The 20,388-nt window shown below is 38.9% G+C and overlaps 1 protein-coding gene across 1 annotated transcript; it reads right to left on the reverse strand.

The window, feature by feature from the left end:
• Positions 1-19,470: 19,470 nt before the first annotated feature.
• LOC113354524 lies at positions 19,471-20,172 on the reverse strand. Its single transcript, XM_026597838.1, has one exon. The coding sequence runs from the start codon at positions 20,170-20,172 to the stop codon at positions 19,471-19,473; it is 702 nt and encodes a 233-aa protein (XP_026453623.1).
• Between the last annotated feature and the right edge of the window lie 216 nt (positions 20,173-20,388).

Genomic DNA, 20,388 nt, shown 5'->3' on the forward strand with positions numbered 1-20,388 from the left:
TTTACCTTGCCCATAAAGCTCTGTAGTTCCTTCACGGTACGTGGAGGAGGCATGGTGGTAATAGCTTTTGCCTTGTCGGGTCGACTTTGATCCCTTCAGCCGTGACCAGGAATCCTAAGAATTTTCCGGAAGAAACTCCGAATGCGCACTTTAAAGGATTCATTTTTAATTTGTATTCTCTGCACCTTTCAACACCTGCCTTAGAACTTCGAGATGAGATGCTCGAGTCTTCGATTTTACCACCACATCATCAACATAGTCTTCTACTTGCTTGTGCATCATGTCGTGGAATATGGCAGTCATGGCTCGTTGATAGGTGGCACCAGCATTCTTTAATCCAAAGGGCATCACAGTGTAGTGAAAATTCCCAATGGGAGTACGGAACGCAGTCTTGTTGGCGTCATGTTCATACATCTTGATCTGGTTGTACCCACTATAGCCGTCCATGAATGAGAACATACCGTGACCACTGGTTGCATCGACGAGCATGTCAATGTTGGGTAGAGGAAAATCATCCTTTGGACAACATTTATTCAAGTTCCTGAAGTCGACACAACATCTGATTTGACCATTTTTCTTCTTAACAGGTACCACATTTGCTAGCCACGTTGGATGAAGAATAGGTTTGATGAACCCTGCTGCCAACAGTTTCTGGATTTCGACCTTGATTTGCTCCTCGACTTCGTGTCTAAATTGTCTGGGCGGTTGTTTGACAGCTTTGGAACCAGGGACGATGTGCAGGTGATGGGTGACGAGTTTGTCATCCAGACCCGATTTCTTCGTACGTCCAGGCGAAGACATCTTGATATTCTTTTAATAATTTTACCAGCTCGGTCCGCTCCTCTGGTGATAGCGCTGAACTGATCAGGATTGGCCTTGGATCGTCTTCAGTCCCAATGTTGATTGTTTCAAGATCGTCAGTGGTAGAGTCAGTGTCGTCCTGTAGTTGTCGTGGGGCATCTTGGACTTCTTCTTCAAGTGATTGCTCACTCTGACACGATTCTTCATGGTGGGGAGACTTTTCATCGTTCTCCCCGATTAATTGCTAATCTTTCCGTCGGCGATAAATGACTCTCCCTTCTACGTCTCGATCGGTCGTGAAGTTTGTCCCTGGAGTTGAGACTTGATCATTATGGCGTTTAGTCGGTGTAGTAGGTGACTTGATCATTTAGCAGCTGAGGATGACGGATCGTTATCAGCCTTCTCGATAGTCTTCCAGCTTGGAAGTGGAGTACTGTGAATCCTGCTTGGAGGTTCCGGGATGCCTTTTTGAGATTCAAGGAACTCAGTATCATAGACGGGAGCATAAGGAGATGATGAAGCCGGAATGCGAACGATCTTGTTGTCGAGCAGGGCCTTCATGCATTGATGGTATGTTGAAGGAACCACCTTGTTATCATGGAGCCATGGGCGTCCCAGTATTATGTAGGTCAGGTTCTTGCTCGATCACATGAAACTTCGCTTTCGATCGAATCGGCCCACCCTCAAATCTATGTATGCATATCCATATGTATGGCTTTGACTTCCTTCAAATCCTGTCATTAGGATGGGATAGCGAACGATTTTACCTTGTGGGAACTGGCCATCCTGAGAGTCTTCATAGTGACAATGTTGGTGAAGCACCGGTGTCAACAAGAGCTCTTCTAAATTCGGTGCCTTTGATGAAACCAGTGACATACAATGCTCGGTTGTGTCCTTCATCCGTCATGCGATCTTCTTCTCCAAAAGAGATGTTGTCGATCGAATGTCAGGCACTAGGGAGACTTCTTCAACTGATGGTGTTGGTGGCGTTATTTGTACGCTGGATGATATCTGGTTAGTGCTGAAAATGTGTCTGTGCGCTGATCCCTGGAGAAGTGCAGGAGTTCACATAGATTTTCGATCAAATGTGTGACCTCTTGTTCCACCGGCTTCTCGTATGTGGTGAAGCTGTTGATTTGAGGGTCAGATGACGCTTCAGTCCCCGGTGTTGAGACTTCTGGAGCGGAGGTACCCTAACTCGGATGTTAATTGATGAGAAAGTCGAGGATGTGGTTTATCGTCTCCTTCATCAGGTCCATGTTCCTGGTATGGACCTCTAGGATTTGAGCCAACTCTGCCAAAGTCGGGATCCCTCTGCCTCCATGCCGCCAGGTGTAACATGAGGAATGTTGCCGTTTGAAATATTCTGATCTGAATTAGTTGAATTAGTCCTAAGACCAACCATCTTGTGAGATTGTGATTGCAACCGAGAGATGATCTCCCACTGTGGTCGCCAATCTGTAGATGGGGAAAAACGATTTGCTGGTTTTTAAGGAATTGAGGAGACGACCGTACGGAGGAGACTCCTCGAACCGAGCGAAATGTTAAACCTCACACAGATGCACCGCTGCAAAGGGGGTGCTTTAGATTCGAGAGATCAATCTGTAGTACTCCGGCCTAAATCAAGACAATGACCGTTCCAGAGTAAATTCGGTCACAAGAGAGGATGGGTTGATCTGTAGGAGGGAAGCTGAGAAATGTGTGGAATCAATGGTAATCAAAGATTGTGGGTGTGTGAATTCCGAATACGATAAGCTCTGAGTGATTGAAATTGCTCAATTGAGAGTAGTTGCTCAATTGATGAGTTGATGATCTCGTGTTGTCGATGAGACGTGAGATTGATGATACTGATGATGATTCAATCATGATTCAGAGACTTATTTATATTGCTGGAATTGTAGACACCATGATTCCATGAAGTGTGACAGTTGATGGAATCAAGGAGTGGGGAAGTGGAGATCGTGTTTGAAACCAGTTGCTCAACGTGTGGAGACTTGGTCGATTTTCCACCCACTACCTCGTGAATTCCTTCAACTGATTGCACGACTTGCTCACATTCCATCGTGTGTTTGAACACACGTGCCGTAGACCGCCAGACCAAAACCCTAAGTGATATCCCCCAAGTGACACGATTGACGTCTCGTGGTTTGTTAGTCAATTGATGACTTCGTGGTTTGATGGGACGATGAGTCCATGTAGTCGTTGAGTTGAACATGATGTTCTGAAACTCGTGAATTGAACATGTCATGAGACAGAGGTATAGTTCTTACGATGAAGTGAGCAAGTATTGCTCATTCGATGGATCGTTGAATATTGATTGTTGAACCAATATTCCTTGGTTTGAACAAATATTTATCATCTGAGCAAGTGTTGCTCATGTGATGAATTGTTGAATATTTGATCGTCTGAGCATGTGTTGCTCGTCTGATGGATTATTGGCAGCGTACCAAAATATTAATTAGAATACTGGTCGTTGAACCGAGCATAATTAATAAAATTAATGACCATGAGGTCGTATAAAATTATTAAGGTTAGAATCTGGAATGATGATCCTTGGATTCAGAAACCCTAATTTGATCAATTGATGATCAATTCATGGTTCGTCAGAATTTCAACCATGGGACGAAGGAGGGAGCGACTACATGGGACCGTGGATCAACCATGTAGTGTCCATATGCTCACGTGAGCAAATACGAAAACTCCTGAAGAGTTGACGATTTGTTGGTGAAGAATGATTAAATGCTGGTTTAATCATTTATTCGAAAATGCTCGTCTGAGCCTTAGGTGAGAAAACCTAATTAATTATGACGAGGCGAGGGACCGACCATGGAGTCATGAAACCGGCCCTGGGTTGTCCCGTGACCGCCTGACGATCACTTCATGAAAATCCAAAGTGTTTGGGAGAGTTTTGGACCTAATACGAGCAATTGTGCAAATTAGGTCAAAACTGTGAAAATTGATGGGACCGGCTTCCGTGAGCCAAAGAGCCAATCTTGGTCGGTCAAGATACGTGCTCGTGTCCCCAAGGCGTCCGCGTCTCAGTCCTGAGAATTTTGATATTTTCTGGCGTGCAATTGAGCATCCATTCGAGAAAATATGCCAAAATTAGGGTTTCGACGAAACTGAGGAAAACACCATGAGATGATGAAAAATAATTATAAAATAAGGAATGAGGAGGCGTGGGACCGCCGTGGTCAAGGCATGGTCGGCCGGTCGTGACCACGGTCCCGTGGTGCCTTTTCCTTAATTTTATAATATTTTGATGATTTTATGAAAAAATTTGATGAATTTTGGGAGTTTCCATGAATTGAAGGAGTTTTCATGAGTTCAAGGAAGAAAAAAATATTAAAATAATAAAACAAGGGCGTGTGAGACCGTGGAAGGCATGGCCGGCCGGCTAGGGCCCGATCCCACTAGTTTTCCTAATTTTATAATGATTTTATGAAAAATTCATGAATTTTGAGAAATTTGATGAATTTAGGGAGTTTTCATGAATTGAAGGAGTTTTCATGAGTTCGAGGAAGAAAAAAATATTAAAATAATAAAAACAAGGGTGTGTGGGACCGTGGAGGCATGACCGGCCGGCTTAGGCCCGGTCCCACGAGTTTTCATAATTTTTTAATATTTTTTAGGTATTTTTGATGATTTGAGGGAATTTTTCCTAATTTGAAAGAAATACCATGAAATCAAGGAATTTGATGAATTCAAGGAAAACTAATAATAAAACAAAGGGGCGTGTGGGACCGGCTAGGGCATGGCCGGCCGGCTAAGGCCCGGTCCCACAAGTTTTCATAATTTATTTTATTTTATTATTATTTGATGATTTGTGCAAAAATACCATGAAATCAAGGAGTTTTTCATGAAATTAGAGAAATAATAATAATAATAATAAAAAATAATAAGGAACCGTGGGTGTGGGGCCGGTTGGCCAATGGTCACGCCCCACACTCCTTTCCTTAATTTTATATTATTTTTTTATGGATTTATGGAAGTATCATGAAACCGAGGAGTTTCCTCGAGACGAAGGAGATTTGATAAAATGAGAGGATTTTCATCAAATCATGGAAAATAATAAAAATGCATTAAAATATAAAATTAACGTGGGATTGACCACGACACGGTCGGTCGGTCGTGTGTCCGTGCTCCTAGCACCCTGGTCAATATTTTTAATTATTTATTATTTTTTTCTCTATTTTGCATAGGTTCGTCGTTTCGTTGTATTTTGAAATACTCGTTCGTGCGGTGATTGTTAGTGTATCATCGTTGAATACACCTTCACCATTTGAATCGGGGCTTACTTAGAGGTATGTTGATTATTTATTACTAATTATGGAATTCGGTGGAGAATAATTCACAAAACTGATAAATAAGATGTTTATTATTAATTCATAGGATCAGCTGAGGATTCGACTACGAATACAGAATAATAAAGTGATCATTACCATTCCATGGGATCGTAGATTCGACCATAGAATGGAGTAATTAAGACTTATCAATTACCATTTATGAGACCAGTTGTGGATTCGATCATGAAATCGGAGTAATGAGATAATATAGTTATTGCTATTCTATGAGATCAAGTCGTGGGTTCGATCATAGAATCATAACAATTGTTATCGCCATTCCATGGGACCAGTCGTGGATTCGACCATGGAATAGGAGCAATTAGGAATAATTAACTTTGTGGCTCTATACTAGCAGAGCAAGCTGTCTAGGAGCATTAATTATCCGGATATGAGCTTGTCAGTAAGTCATATCCTTTATATAGTCAGGGTAAACTCGTTTTTTGTTCCTGAAGACGTTATCACTCTATACTAGCAGAGCAAGCTGTCTAGGAGCCGTCCATCTCGTGATGCTATATAGAAATAATCACTGAAAGTATTCAGTATTCATGAGATATGCTGTTGTCCAGTCGTGAGACTACATATCTACATGTACTCTGAGAGAAAGTACTCTCCGTTGAGAATTCGATAAGAGACCCGTGTCTCGATACTCACGTCTGATTGCTGAATTAGAGCTTCGTATATTATGAGTTTACGAATTTAGCCTTTGTCGAAAATCCACCATCTACACTTGTTTATTTCATCAACTATTAAAATTTGCATCCGATTAATCAAAACCCATATTGAATAATCAACATAAAATCAGAATATCAAAACTTATACGGTGAAAATCCAAAGGAAATTTGGCAAAGCTTAACCTGTCTTCAAGGAAATCGATGTGGGCCAGCTGCCTCGTACTTAAAAATATATATAACAACAACAACTAAGCCTCATACTCATAAATATATATTATCAAAAAATAGGTCAGTAAATATATGTACAAATAGTGACCGACTCGTTGTACACGAAAGTTACTATTTTCTTAACATATGCTGATAAGAGTGATTGTAAGTACCCATTAAAGGGTTATATAAAATACCTGCAAAGACCATACGTTGACAAATCTGTTGAAGCAGGTGATGAAGAGGAAACCACCTAAAACAACAACTAAAATGCAAACCAAACCAACAAACCAAGCAGTTGGTGGTAGTGGGTTGAACCGGTGATGGACTCACTGATTCAAGTGCTTGCTTGTCCTGGTTGCAGCGAGCAGGTGGAGGACCTGAACTGAACTGCGACTGGTGGCCTGAGTTGCTGGGATCACACCTGAACATATGTGACAGAGTTCTTAAGCAAAAACGTCCACCATAGTGTGGTGATTAATGTCACCGCCATACACTGGACACTATGGTAAACATCAGAGTATTATCCTAAGCAAAATTATCAAGGAACTGATCAGCCCAGCAAACAGTAAAAGCACCAGCGGAAAAGAACCCAAAAAGGGTTATTTGATTTTCTAACAACAATCATTGTTATAGATAGTGCACTTCAAGTTTCCAGGGAAGAACACCAAAAAGACGGGAATTCGTAAATTCTTAAAAAATAATAAGTTAAATGCAAATAACAACCAAAACAAATAGTCTAACATACAGCCTTCAATAATCTGTCAAATATTGTTGCAGGCTTGCAGCATATGCAACATACAACTAAAGATGGATATGAATAATCATAAAATGCGGAATAGAAAGGGAGACTCACCATAACAATGTGACTTCCCAATTTATACCGTTTTAATATGGAACCTACTGTGAAAAAATTAACTGTACTGGCATGGTAGAGTGGTTACACATGTTAACACACCTAAAAGAAAAATTAGGCGCAACCTAATATGCTCTTGAAATGAAGAAAAACATTAGTTTGTGGTTGTCGCATAACTGACCAGAGTGAGGTACGTGTTGGGAAGGCAGATCTTCAATAGATGGTGTTTCCAGTGTTGTGCAGTCTCCCCAGAAAGATCTGACCCCGGGTTACTTTCATCAACTTTATAAGCTTGACATGGTCTAGACTTATAGAACACCCTGCATCAAAAGTCAAGTAGTAAAACAGTTCATCCGTCATGCGATGGTTTTTTCCAGAATCCAGACTCTCCACGCTTATAAAAATACTTGTCTGAAAATATTTTAAAATCCATGAAGGAGATAAGGAAGAAGGAACCCTTTCGGCCTAAGTTTTTCATCATAATGCATTTGACTAAACAACTATAGCAAACAATGGGAATTTCTTCACCAAAATTTCTATAACAACCGATGAAAAGTAAAGAGAATCAAAATTTTAGTAAAGTGGGAACTCCATAAATTCACAATATAGTTAGGTACTACTGCAAACATTAGAGGAAAACAATCATGCAACAAAACCCACACAAAAAAAAAGCCATTCAAGATTTGATTTAGTCTGTTGGATCAGTTTGTAATTTTTTTGTTTGGGTTCCTGGTTCCTCACTGTTTCAAGAATTATGCGTAAACTGGTAATCAACCACAACATTCAAAAGTGAAAAACGAATGACATAGGATGTCCTAATAAAGTGGAAAACGAATGACATAGGATGTCCTAATAATCTGCTTTCTACCAAAAAAACAGAGAGTAAGAATGGTATTTCTATAATCAGATATATCGCAACAATGACGCGGCTAACGTTAATGCTGTACAACCTCTAATACATAAAGTGTTGTGGGTTTTTGGTGACTATATACAGACTCCCACCTTCACTTTCTTCACAAAATGCTATACAATCTCTAATACCAAACTAATCAATAAAAATATTTTTGAAATACTCAAAGGTTTTAGTTGTCAAAAACTTAAATTAGATTAAATTAGGCAGTCTCGCATATGGGCATGCATGAGGTTATGGTTAGGGTATATTTCTCCCCCAAATCCTGACAGATGCAAATACACGAATAAATCTATTAAGCAAAGACTGCATCACATGAACTTCAGTTTGGAGTAAATACTGCATTAAACCATTACAACATTACAATTTACATTCAATGAGGCATAACTAAACAGATCAGAGGACCACGTAGAGCACATATATCACCGTTTCACTGTCAAGGATCGTAAAAACAAAAAGGAGATGAATGGATACACACCTAACCTAACCATTGAGACAGAAGTTCATCCGTAGTTGCACCCTTCTCGAATACTCGTTTCTGAAACCACAAAAACAAATCACAAAATATATTAGGTATCGTAGAAAAACAAAAAATCTATAGGGGTAAAATTTGTTGGTTTGTGTTATTGATACTAAACCCAAAAAACGAATAGTATATTCAAATGGGTAATAGCAGAATTGAGAATTCCTGGTCAAGCTTGATTAGATCTTAATAAGTAGAACATAAACATCAAAATAAGAGGATCACAACATTCTCCTGTTAAATAAATTTCTCAATCAAAAGACAAATTGAGCAAGCATAACACGTGAAAAAATCAAATTAAGAACATGAGATAAGCCAAAGTTTAAGAGAGCAAACCCTAGAATTTGTGTTTACTAACCTAGTCTCCATCTTTCTTCTCATATTTGTTCTTCACATCTTATATCTTCAAAAGAGAAGTTCGATCATACACTTGTTTCGCTTTTCTTCTCAGTATGTGATTGCGGGTAACTTAGCCAAAGAAACGAAGAAGAAAAAACCTCTCTCGCTGGTTCCATACGGTAAATCTCGTTTTATTTGCTTTTTTTTATCCCATCGTTTTAAATAAGGGTGGCCCCCTTTCGTTCCCAGCCGTCCAAGTCAAACGAAATCCGGATGATCCCGACCGCAAGATGACCCTCTCCGGCGAATCCTGTCCACCGATTGACTCTTTGATCAAGGAGACAAACACCACCTTTTTTTATTACAGTGATGATCACTACTAGATACTTTAGATTAGCATTCTATATTAAGTTGGAATCCTGGAACGTCAAATCCCACCGCCTAAACTGCAAGCACCGAAAACCAACTATAAGATGCCTTCCCATAGCCGGACATATCAAAGCGGGTCTTAAGGGAAATCCTTATGGGAATGAACAAATCCATGTGGATGGCCAAACTGACTTTTCCACTATGGTAAAGCACTCGTCATTCGATAATCAAGCGTGCGATAAAAAAACACGCCAGGGTTCATATTTAAAACTCCAGCGTTGGAAGGACAGGCGTCGGCGCTGAAAGATTCAACGCGGCGCTTGTACGTAGGTCGCCGGCGCTTGTAACAAAAACGCCAACGTGTAGTTTTTTTAAAATTCAAAATTGACTTTTTACCTCTATAACTTATCATCAATTTCAAACAATTCAATCACACCAAAATTCACTTTTCTTGAAAATCTATTTCGATGGCTGAAAAGGCGATCACACTTTTTTGCGATGCAAAACTTGAAGCTCTTATTTCTAAGATATGTGGGAGTGTTAAAAAGATTGAAAATTGTAAGAGGGAAGTGCAAGTTTTTGAAGTTGCTCCAAGAAAATGTTCCGCTAAAAGGCAAAGAAGAGCTCCAGTTTTGAAAGTTACCAACAAAAAATTCAAAAACAAAGGCGATACTGTCAAAGAGCGCGTTGAATGGAAGATACATCAAATGAAGATAAACAGGAGGCCAAAACTTGTACTTGATTTTTATTGAATTTGTTTAGTATATTTTATTATTGTCTAAGTTTATATCTAAAACAATTAGCATCAATGTATGAAAATATTTAGATTTTAAAATAGAGATTTCCACTTCAGATTAAGCGAAATTTATTACAATTTAAACTTGCAAACAACACCAAACTACATTTTAATAAACCACAACAAAAACATCAAACTACATCAAATCCAGCGACATTCTCTCTGTAGAGTTCATAACACTCAAAATGCTTAAACTCTCTTCCGCTTTCTTCAGTAAACTTGGTCTGAGCGTTGGTTTTTTGTAAAACAGATAAACAACGGGTTCAGGTATTTATGATGCAGTTGATCAGTGATGACAAAGGTAAGATACTCACCAGTTCTTCGTTGGATAGTCCAGAATAGATACGGTGAACCATCCACATAACTTCTGTAAAATGTTTGACTTCCTTAGTGATGAATGCAATTCTTAGTTCTAGGCTCTTACTGTTTCTTATGGTTTCGTTCCGCGATGCTACAAAATGTCCTAATACTCTTTCCCAGAAATAGTCATTGTTCATTGGTCTCATCGTACAATGTAACCAACATTGAACAAGAGTAACATCTTCTTCCATTGTAAAGACCGCGAACGACATTTGAGTGCAGTACAAATGTGCTTGAGATGGACCATCTTTTAGAATTCTAAAACACGCTTCGTAACGAAAAGGTTTGCCGTGAGCTTCCTCCCAATTATCAAGAGCTGTTTGGATCACTTCATCTTCAGTTACACCGATGAACTTTTCTCGATCGATTTCCATTACCAGAGCAAGAAATGGCTGGACTGTAAGCCTAATAGATTGAAAACGAGCACGCAATCGACGAGCATCTCGGTTTCCTGGGTTTCCCGTCAGTGAGACGAACATTGAAAAAACGTTCTCCCAAAAAGAACAGTCTTGAAAGCCCACACCAGTGATTACCCTATGAACAAAATATGTTTTTCATATAGTTATATCCTCTTCTTCAGTAAATTTGGGACCACGATTTCTAACAAACATTTCTGCAGAGTTAGAGAGATTAAGAGTTTTATAAAAAAAAAAGAAAAAAAAAAGTGATTTTGGAGATGGGAAGAATGGAATTTTATAGGTCCAGAAAGAACAAAGAGTTGTTGGAAATGTATCCGTTGGCGTTGGTAGGAAAACCGCGCGGCTATGATTTAAGCCCCCGTTTGAATTACCATATGAGTTGGCGTTTGTAGTAAAACCGCGCGACTTTAATAAAACCGCCCGTTTGAATTACCAACGCCTATTTTTTGTTATAAATACAACACTAGGGGTGGCCTCTCAACCAAACCAACAGATTTATTTCTCAAGATTCACCATGTTGTCTAAAGGAAAAGCGAAGAAAATATTATGTGTCAAAGCAAAAGAGGTTTGTCCATTATGTTTCTTGGATTACCACAGTCTTATGCAATGCCCTTGGATGTACTCAAAGTGTCCTCGGGAAGGTTGTTCACGCATCAGAATGGTGATTGAATCACAACCGGAAAATCTCAGGTATTTGCAATGTCAAGATCCCAACTGTCCAGAGGAACCACATATGCTAGATTATGCTATGAAGATTAAAAAAAAAAAAAAAGAAAAGATTGTAAAACTCTGCAAAAACTTCAAACATAAAGCCAAATTGAAGAAGGAGTTATTACACTGCAAGCATTGTGGATATGGAGATCACGAATACAAACATTGTCCACAGAGAATCAGTGGATGCTCAAAGCTCGATTGCAAGACTTTTAGGCATTTGCGAACTTCTTATGAAGAAGACACATAAGGAAGGCATTTCTGGGAATGTCCTAAGTGTTTTTTGGTGGAGTGGTCTGATTGAAAATGAAGGACAAATCGATTCTGGGAATGTCCTAATTTGTTGTTTATTTTGTGTTATTACGATTATCTAAAACCATCAATATCATAAGTAATTTAAATTTTTCCTCGATTAAACATTGTACCATCAATCTCATAAATAAAAACATACTGCATTGAACAACCACATTATACATTAGAATAAAAGAAATACATTAGATTAAAATAACTATTACATAGGTGTCAATTATCGGCGGGTGGTGGAATTCCTAGGACGACATAGGGATTGTATCTGTTGAGCACCCTAAGAATGTTGAAACAAACATGGAAGTTGAAAGGACGACCGCGGTGAGATGTTGGCCACATCGCTAGAGTTCTGGGCAACACTTCATATTCGGCTTCACTGTTGAGCTTATTTTTGTGATTCTCAATTAGTAAAGTGGTGAACTCTGATACATTCATACTAATTGAACTAAAACGATGCGACAATCCGGGAGAATCACGCCCATGGATGTTCCCCGTTTCAGCGGTGAACATTGTGTAAACTTTCTCCCAGAAAGTCAACGTCGGCTCGGCTACATTATTCATGACAACATCTTCTGTGTGAAAAACAAATGCTCTATAAATAGCTAAATCCTCTTGTTGAGTGAATCTAACACCACTAACTTTGGGAGGCATTTTTGTAGATGATTTAAGAGTGAAGAATGTGTAGAATGTGTGAATTTAGAGTTGAAATGAGGAGTATTTATAGAACTCAAAAAATATAGCCGTTAGATCACAAGAGTTTTCAGCTGTCCAGATTCAGCCGTTGGCGCTTCTATGAAAAACGCGGCGATGGAAGGACAAGCGCTGGCGCTTTACTCAAGAAGGCGCGCTGGAAATAAAAACGCCAGCGATTTTGTCTCCAATGCCAGCGTTTGAGGCAAGCTCGCCCGACCTATCATCAAACGCTCGCTACATCCTCCAACTCAATGAACAAACTAGCAAATTTATTGGTTTGAACATCCATTTTTCATGTTTGTTGAGTCAAGTTTGTTTATTGCATAGGAACTTCTCTAAGCCTTAAGGTCATGGAATCAACGCTTTTGCATTGGCTTACCATTTTCTAAATGACGCCGAAACCCAATTTTAACCCGTAAAAACAATGAAATGTATATCACACTGCGACGATAATATTTTTTATAAATTTTACCAAAAGAATTACATATTTATGTCTTGAAATCACATATTATCTCATTTAATAATTAATATTAGTTAATGAGATTTTTTCCGATTGATTGGGAGGCGCCATAATCTTGTTTTTTGTGCTTATACCACATCATAAACAATTTACATGTCCACGCCATACTTTTCTACAAATTTATTCAAAATTAACATACAATGACTCTTTATATTTTCAGTTCTGAAATTGAAACCCTTTCGGGAAAACAAAGTTTACGAAATGGTAAATTCAGTTGGAGTCGCCTCTTCACATGTTGCGTCCGAAGCTAAACGAACAACTACCTCACTTCCTAAATGACCTTTTTCTTCGGATGTATAGAATACGTTAAATTTTGAAACAAGAGTAGTTTTGTTAGTAACTATAATGTGTAGCAAAAGTGTTTCATTCTACTCCTTTAATTCCTTCGAGTTTTCAAAGGAGATTCAATCCAAAGTAACATTAATTTTCTATCATCTTTGATCTTTCGAACTTATCTATATCCATCTACCTCACTAAAGAGTATCAAAGTTCAATGTTTATTGTTTAATTTCTTTCTACTTGTGTAAAGGTATAATACTTCTTAACATTGAATACACGATAAGAAATAATATCAGTGGGAAACCTAGGATTTCTGGTTGAACGAGAGGTATTTATGGAGAATTTTGTGTGTGTGTTTTAACCAGGATATTCATATTCGAAATCTGTAAGTTATGAGCTTGAATAATTCGTATTGCACAACTACAAGTGTAAAATTTTGAATATTATTATTATAGGAATACTAAATTTTCATCTTTCATTATGTTGTCTCTAAGGTTTTTATACATCATTAGTTTTATGGGTAAAAAATATTTCTACCAAAAAGGTTCGGGAAAACTATTTCAATCTGTTCCATATTATATGAATGATTTGGGGTTAGATTTCCGATCAAATAATGTAAGTTGTTTATATGAGAAAACATCATATCTTATGAACTAGCTGTTATGCAAAACACAACATGTAATGACCCGATCTTTCACTGATATTGTCTTCACTTGGCCACTGCGATCATCCAACAATGTGGGGTTTTTAACGGGGACCAGTGCAGTCATCCACCAACAGCTTTCATGGAGGTTTTCCATCCCTAGGTTACTCCTGCACGAGCACGCTTGACTGGAGAGTTATTTCTAATTCTGATGTCAATTATTTGAAATGGCCTCAGTGTTAGTTTATAGCGTATCATTACTTATATTTCATTCGGTCAACCACTATGGAAGAGTAGGTGTTACAATAACACCCTCATAGATTTGAGTCGTCCCCGGTTCCGGAATGCACAAGATTAGATCTCTAAGGTTGTCTGCAACTCATGAGGCCAGTACATGGCCCAATTTTTCCAGCTTATCCTCACCCTCAACAAATAATCTGGTCTTCGTCATTTGTAGTAACCCGACCCTCCACCGTTATTGTTTCCACTTAGCCACTGCATTCATTTGGCAACGTGGGAGTTTTAACAGGCGCCGATACGGTTTTTCAGCAATAACTTTTCCGGAGATAATCCATTCATAAATTGCTCCCGCCCAAGCACGTTTAACTGAAGAGTTATTTCCTCGATGTTAGCTTAGGGTGTATCAATCTTATAGTTCGGTCGGCAAACAGCTGCCGAGGTGTCATACAACAAATGTAAGTTACTTGTCTAGAAAAACATTTAATTTTATGAATTAAATATTATTAAAGACAGCCGTAGTAACTAAAATGTCAAGACCAGAATTCTGTAAAAAAATTGTTTCTTATCCGACATCATATAAGTGCCTCAAAAAAATTAATGTCATTACTTTCAATCTCTTGAAAATCTCGATCAAAGATATTTCAAACAATAACTCACAAAACTTATGGAATAGTGGATAAACAATCAAGGCACTATACCACAGAATATAATAAAAGATTTTACCAGCCGAAACCATTTGAAATTTCATAAATTATAAAAGGATCTTTTAACTTTATACAAAAATCATTTGAAAACACACTTAAAGGTGCGAAAGCAAAAGATTAAATCACGTCCGCTGAACATGTTGGTCAAGTCATCCTTAACACAATTCCATTTTACTATATGTATAATTCCAAACTTCCCAAAACTACATACTTTAAATGAGCTTGCAATTCAGTTATAATTTTTTGGCTATGACATGAAACCAATAGTTGTATCCATCTGAAAATCGCGGGACTCTCATTGCATTCCAGAAGTTGATGGTGGTCCAATTTTCAAAACCATTATAGAAAGTCATTCATCTTATAATTTGGAAACGTACATTAGCTATTCACGGAACTTAAGATAAGTGATAAACAATACTGATAGTGACGGGCTTTTTGTTTAGTTAGATTTACTAACTTTAGTAGTGATTACTACTATATTCAAAACATAAGATGTAAGCAGTGGTCGCAAAGTGGAAGAGAAAAAGGAACTGTATTCCCTGGTTCATTTTCTTCTCACATTTTCAAAACGGGAGTTATACATACATCTATTTATAGCAAAGATTGACGCATGATACAAGGACAGATGTTTAACCACGTGTTAACACTTCAAACTTTGCTTAGCCTTTAAGGTGTTTAGGCTTATCCTCTGTTTAGTCGGTTTACTTTGCTGAGAAATAGATCCAGTTAAAGCTGGATTGTTCGAGATATCAAAATGGTGGGCCATTCCTTAACTCATGCTTACGTAACACTCCCCCTTGGGCCACCATTTCTAAGAACGTTGCCTCACTAAAACCTTGCCGGTAAAACCCAGTGGGACAAAACCCGGACGAAGGAAAAAAGAGTACAACAAAAATCTTAGAACGGTGTTGGACACGCGTATGCTGCCTCGTTAAAACCTTGACAAGGAAAACCCAGTGGGACAAAAACCTTGGCGAAGGAAAAAGAGTACAACGCGTTATAGTCCAAAGCTCCCGCTGAACAAAACCTCCGTTAATTTGTCTGCTTGTACATGCGGCGCATTCCGATTCCATATACCAACTTCCGAAAAAATTTAGTCGGCAGAGACTTGGTGAATAGATCAGCATAATTCTCACAAGATTGTATCTTATGGATATCAATCTCCTTATTTTTCTGGAGGTGGTGAGAATAAAATAACTTCGGTGAAATGTGCTTTACTCTATCACCCTTGACGTATCCTTCTTTCATTTGTGCTATGCACGCCGAGTTGTCTTCACAAATTATCGTTGGCACAGTAGTTATGGAAGTCAGACCGCAAGAGCTTCTGATGTGTTCGATTAATGACCGCAACCATACACATTCTCTACTTGTCTCATGGAGAGCAATTATCTCGGAGTGATTCGAGGAAGTAGCTGGGATGCTCTGCTTACAGGAACGCCATGAGATTGCAGTACCGCCAACGGTAAAAACGTACCCTGTCTGAGAGATTCCTTTGTGCGGATCTGATAGATATCCAGCATCCGTATATCCTGTTATCTGTGGATAGTCTAAAGAATCTTTCGAGTAGAATAAACCCATGTCAGTAGTACCACGAAGGTAACGGAAAATCTGTTTTACCCCTGTCCAATGTCTTTTTGTTGGCGCAGAACTATACCTGGCTAGTAAATTTACTGCAAAAGAAATATCGGGCCTGGTACATTGAGCTAAATATATAAAGCCCCAATTGCACTTAAGTATGGTACTTCCGGACCAAGAAGTGCTTCATCCTCCTCTTTAGGACGAAATGGATCTCTTTTGGGATCAAGGATCTTACAACCATTGGGGTGCTAAGCGGATATGTTTCGTTCATTTTAAAACGTTTCAAGATTTTCTCTGTGTAAGTGGATTGATGAACAAGAATTCCGCTTTCATAATGCTCAAGTTGTAGGCCAAGACAAAATTTTGTTTTACCGAGATCTTTCATCTCGAACTCCTTCTTTAAGCATTCAATTGCTTTGGAGAGTTCACCAGGAGTTCCAATTAAATTGATGTCATCTACATATACAGCTATTATTGCAATTCCAGATTCTGTCTTTTTAATAAATACACATGGGCAAATAGGATTGTTTACATATCCCTCTTTTATTAGGTATTCACTGAGGCGATTATACCACATTCGCCCGGATTGTTTCAATCCATATAGAGCTCTATTTAATTTTAGTGAATACATATGACGTGGTTTCCCTTCAGGTAATTTGAATCCTTCCGGAAGTTTCATATAAATATCTGTATCTAGCTTGCCATATAGATACGCAGTGACCACGTCCATTAGATGCATGTCAAACCTTCCAGGACTGCCAGACTAATTAAATATCGAAAGGTAATTGCATCCATAACAGGGGAGTATGTCTCTTCATATCCAATCCCAGGTTTCTGTAGGAAACCCTTTGCCACTAGTCGTGCTTTATAGCGAACGACTTTATTTCTCTCATTGCGCTTTCTTACAAACACCCATTTGTAATCTACAGGATTCACATTTTCTGGTGTCTGTATTGGGCGCCCAAAAACGTTGTGTTTAGAGAGAGATTCCATTTCATCTTGGATTGCCACTTTCCATTTAGGCCAGTCGTCTCTTTGTCGACATTCTTCTATAGAGTGTGGTTCAATATCATCATTATCTGTGGCGATTTCAGTAGCTACTGAGAATGAAAATATATCGTCGAAAATTATTGTATTATGATCCCACACTTCTCTGTCGCATGCATAATTTATGGAAATTTCCTCATTCACAGGTACCTGTGTCTCAGCGGAGACTTTATTCTCTTCAGGAGGTTCATCAGAGAAAGTGGATCGTTCTTTGATTGTCTCTTCAGGAGCACTATCTGTAGCCTCTTCAGGAGCACTACCTTTGATTGAGACAGATTGTCTCTTCCTCTTTCGAGGGACAGAATCTTTTGAACCAATTGGTCGTCCACGCTTCAGGCGTGGATTTGATGACTCGTTTGTCGCTGAGCTCCCAATTTGTCCCGTCGGTACATCAATCCGAGCTGGAGCATTTCTAGCAGGCACATAGGATTTTGTAATTCGACCAGTATCAGTAAATGCGTCAGGCATTTGGTTTGCAATATTTTACAGATGTATAATCTTTTGCACCTCAATTTCAGATTGATTAGTGCAAGGTTCAAGATGAGACAGACTTGGTGTGTACCAAGATATTTCACGCCGTTCTTTTGACGGATTATCATCTCCCCCTAACGGCGGGAAAAGTGTCTCATCAAAATGACAATCTGCAAATCTGGCAGTAAAGATATCACCTGTTAAAGGCTCTAAATATCTTATAATAGACGTTGAATCAAAACCAACATAAATACCAAGGCGACGTTGTTGACCGAATTTAGTGCGTTGTGGTGGTGCAATAGGCACATAAACAGCACAACCAAAGACACGTAAGTGCGAAATATCTGGTTGCTTCCCCAAGACAAGTTGTAGAGGGGAGTATTGATGGCTAGAAGTTGGTCGAAGTCGGACTAAAGCCGCTGCGTGCAAAATAGCATGTCCCCATGCAGAAACTGGTAATTTAGTGCTCATAAGCATGGGTCGAGCAACCAACTGAAGATGCTTTATAAAAGACTCAGCTAATCCATTCTGAGTGTGCACATGTGCTACAGAATGCTCGACATCAATACCAACTGAAAGGAAATAAGCATCAAAAGCCTTAGATGTAAATTCACTAGCGCCATCAAGCCGAATGGAATTAATAGGAAAGTCCGGAAAATGGGCTCGCAACCGAATAATTTGGGCAAGCAGTCTGGCAAATGCAACATTACGTGTTGATAATAAGCAGACATGAGACCATCTAGCAGATGCGTCTATCAATACCATAAAGTATTGAAATGGTCCACAGTGTGGGTGGATAGGCCCACAAATGTCACCGTGTATCCTCTGTAGGAATGTTGGTGACTCAATAACAACTTTGGTTAAGGATGGTTTTATAACCAGTTTTCCTAGGGAACAAGCAACACAATTCATATCCTTAATTAACAAAAGTTTCTTGTTTTGTAACGGATGTCCATGAGCATTTTGTATTATTCTACTCATCATGGTAGAACCTGGGTGTCCAAGCCGGTCATGCCAAAGCTTGAATAATTCAGGGTCATTAAACTTCTGGTTAATGACAATATGAGATTCGACTGTTCGAATTCTCATAAGATATAACCCAGAAGAGATGGCCTTAAGCCTCTCCACAACGTGCTTCTGGCACGAGGCAGATGAAGTAATATACAGGTACTCCATATTATGCTCATCCGCTGTTTCAAGGTGGTAACCATTATGCCGAATATCTTTAAAACTCAACAAATTCCTTTGGGATCTGGTAGAATATAAGGCGTATTCAATAATTAATTTTGTACCACCTGGTAGAATGATACACGCTCTTCCGGAGCCGTCTATCATATTACTCGAACCCGAAATGGTATTCACATTACCCTTAAACCTCTTCAAGGTTATAAAATATTTATGGGTTCGAAAAATTGTGTTTGTTGTTCCACTGTCAACTAAACAAACATCCCCATCGTCCATTTTGGATAGATTACTTCTGGAATCAATATCCTTTAACACAAATAGACGAGACAAAATTAAGCAACAATACTACCAAAATGTCCACTTATACTACACCAAAAAATGTGGTATACATCACCAAAAAGAACACACCCAAAATTATAACAAGAGAAAAGAAAACAAAAAAAAACATACAGAAAACACAAGGAAATATACTACAGGGCATAAGGAAGAAACAGTCCTACAGCTCATCAAAAGAAAACTGACTAGGCTCGCCACTTTCAAGGTCGACGAGATAATCAGATACATCCAAGTGGGTATCACTGGTACTGGGGGCACTGGCTTCAATTAAATTTGTCTCTATGTCTTCGGCAGGTCGCTTCAGGGACGCCTGATAGAGCCTAACAAAATGTTCCGGCGTACGACAGGTACGCTGCCAGTGATCAGTTAAGCCACACCGATAGCAAACACTTTTCTGAGGAGGTTGACTAGAAGAACCCTTTCCCTTTTCTTGCTTCGGTTCCTTTGGTTCCGCAATTTTTAGCGGCCGTTGGTACGGCTGGTAACGGGCACCCTTTCCTCGTTCATTTTTGTGGCCCCCAAGTTGGTTTCCTTTACCATTTCCACGTTTTCCTTTATTACCATGATTATTTCCTTGTCTGAAATGTGTAGCTGCGTGTGCTTCAGGCACCGCTGCGGAACCAACAGGACGAGTTTCATGGTTTCTTAATAAAAGCTCATTATTCTGCTCTGCAATCAACAAACAGGAAATTAGCTCGGAATATTCTGTAAATTTACGCTCTCGATATTGCTGCTGCAGGAGCACATTCGAGGCATGAAAAGTTGTAAATGTTTTCTCTAACATTTGTTCCTCAGTGACATTTTCCCCGCACAATTTTAATGTCGAGGTAATTTTAAACAGAGCAGAATTATAAGCTGCCATTTAAGAAAAATATTCAAAGGAACAACAACTACCTATACTCCTTGTATTTTAGTTGTTGAACAGTAGTAGCTTGGCCGTCGAGCGTCGGGAGCGATTCGTGCTGATAACGTCTTATAATTTGGAAACGTACATTAGCTATTCACGGAACTTAAGCTAAGTGATAAACAATACTGATAGTGGCGGGCTTTTTGTTTAGTTAGATTTACTAACTTTAGT

Source organism: Papaver somniferum, chromosome 1 (genome assembly GCF_003573695.1).
Source record: "Papaver somniferum cultivar HN1 chromosome 1, ASM357369v1, whole genome shotgun sequence".
NCBI classification, from domain to species: domain Eukaryota; kingdom Viridiplantae; phylum Streptophyta; class Magnoliopsida; order Ranunculales; family Papaveraceae; genus Papaver; species Papaver somniferum.

What these genes read in the sequence shown, in the direction of transcription:
- LOC113354524 (XM_026597838.1), bottom strand. Translation starts at nt 20,172, where the DNA reads ATGGCAGCTTATAATTCTGCTCTGTTTAAAATTACCTCGACATTAAAA.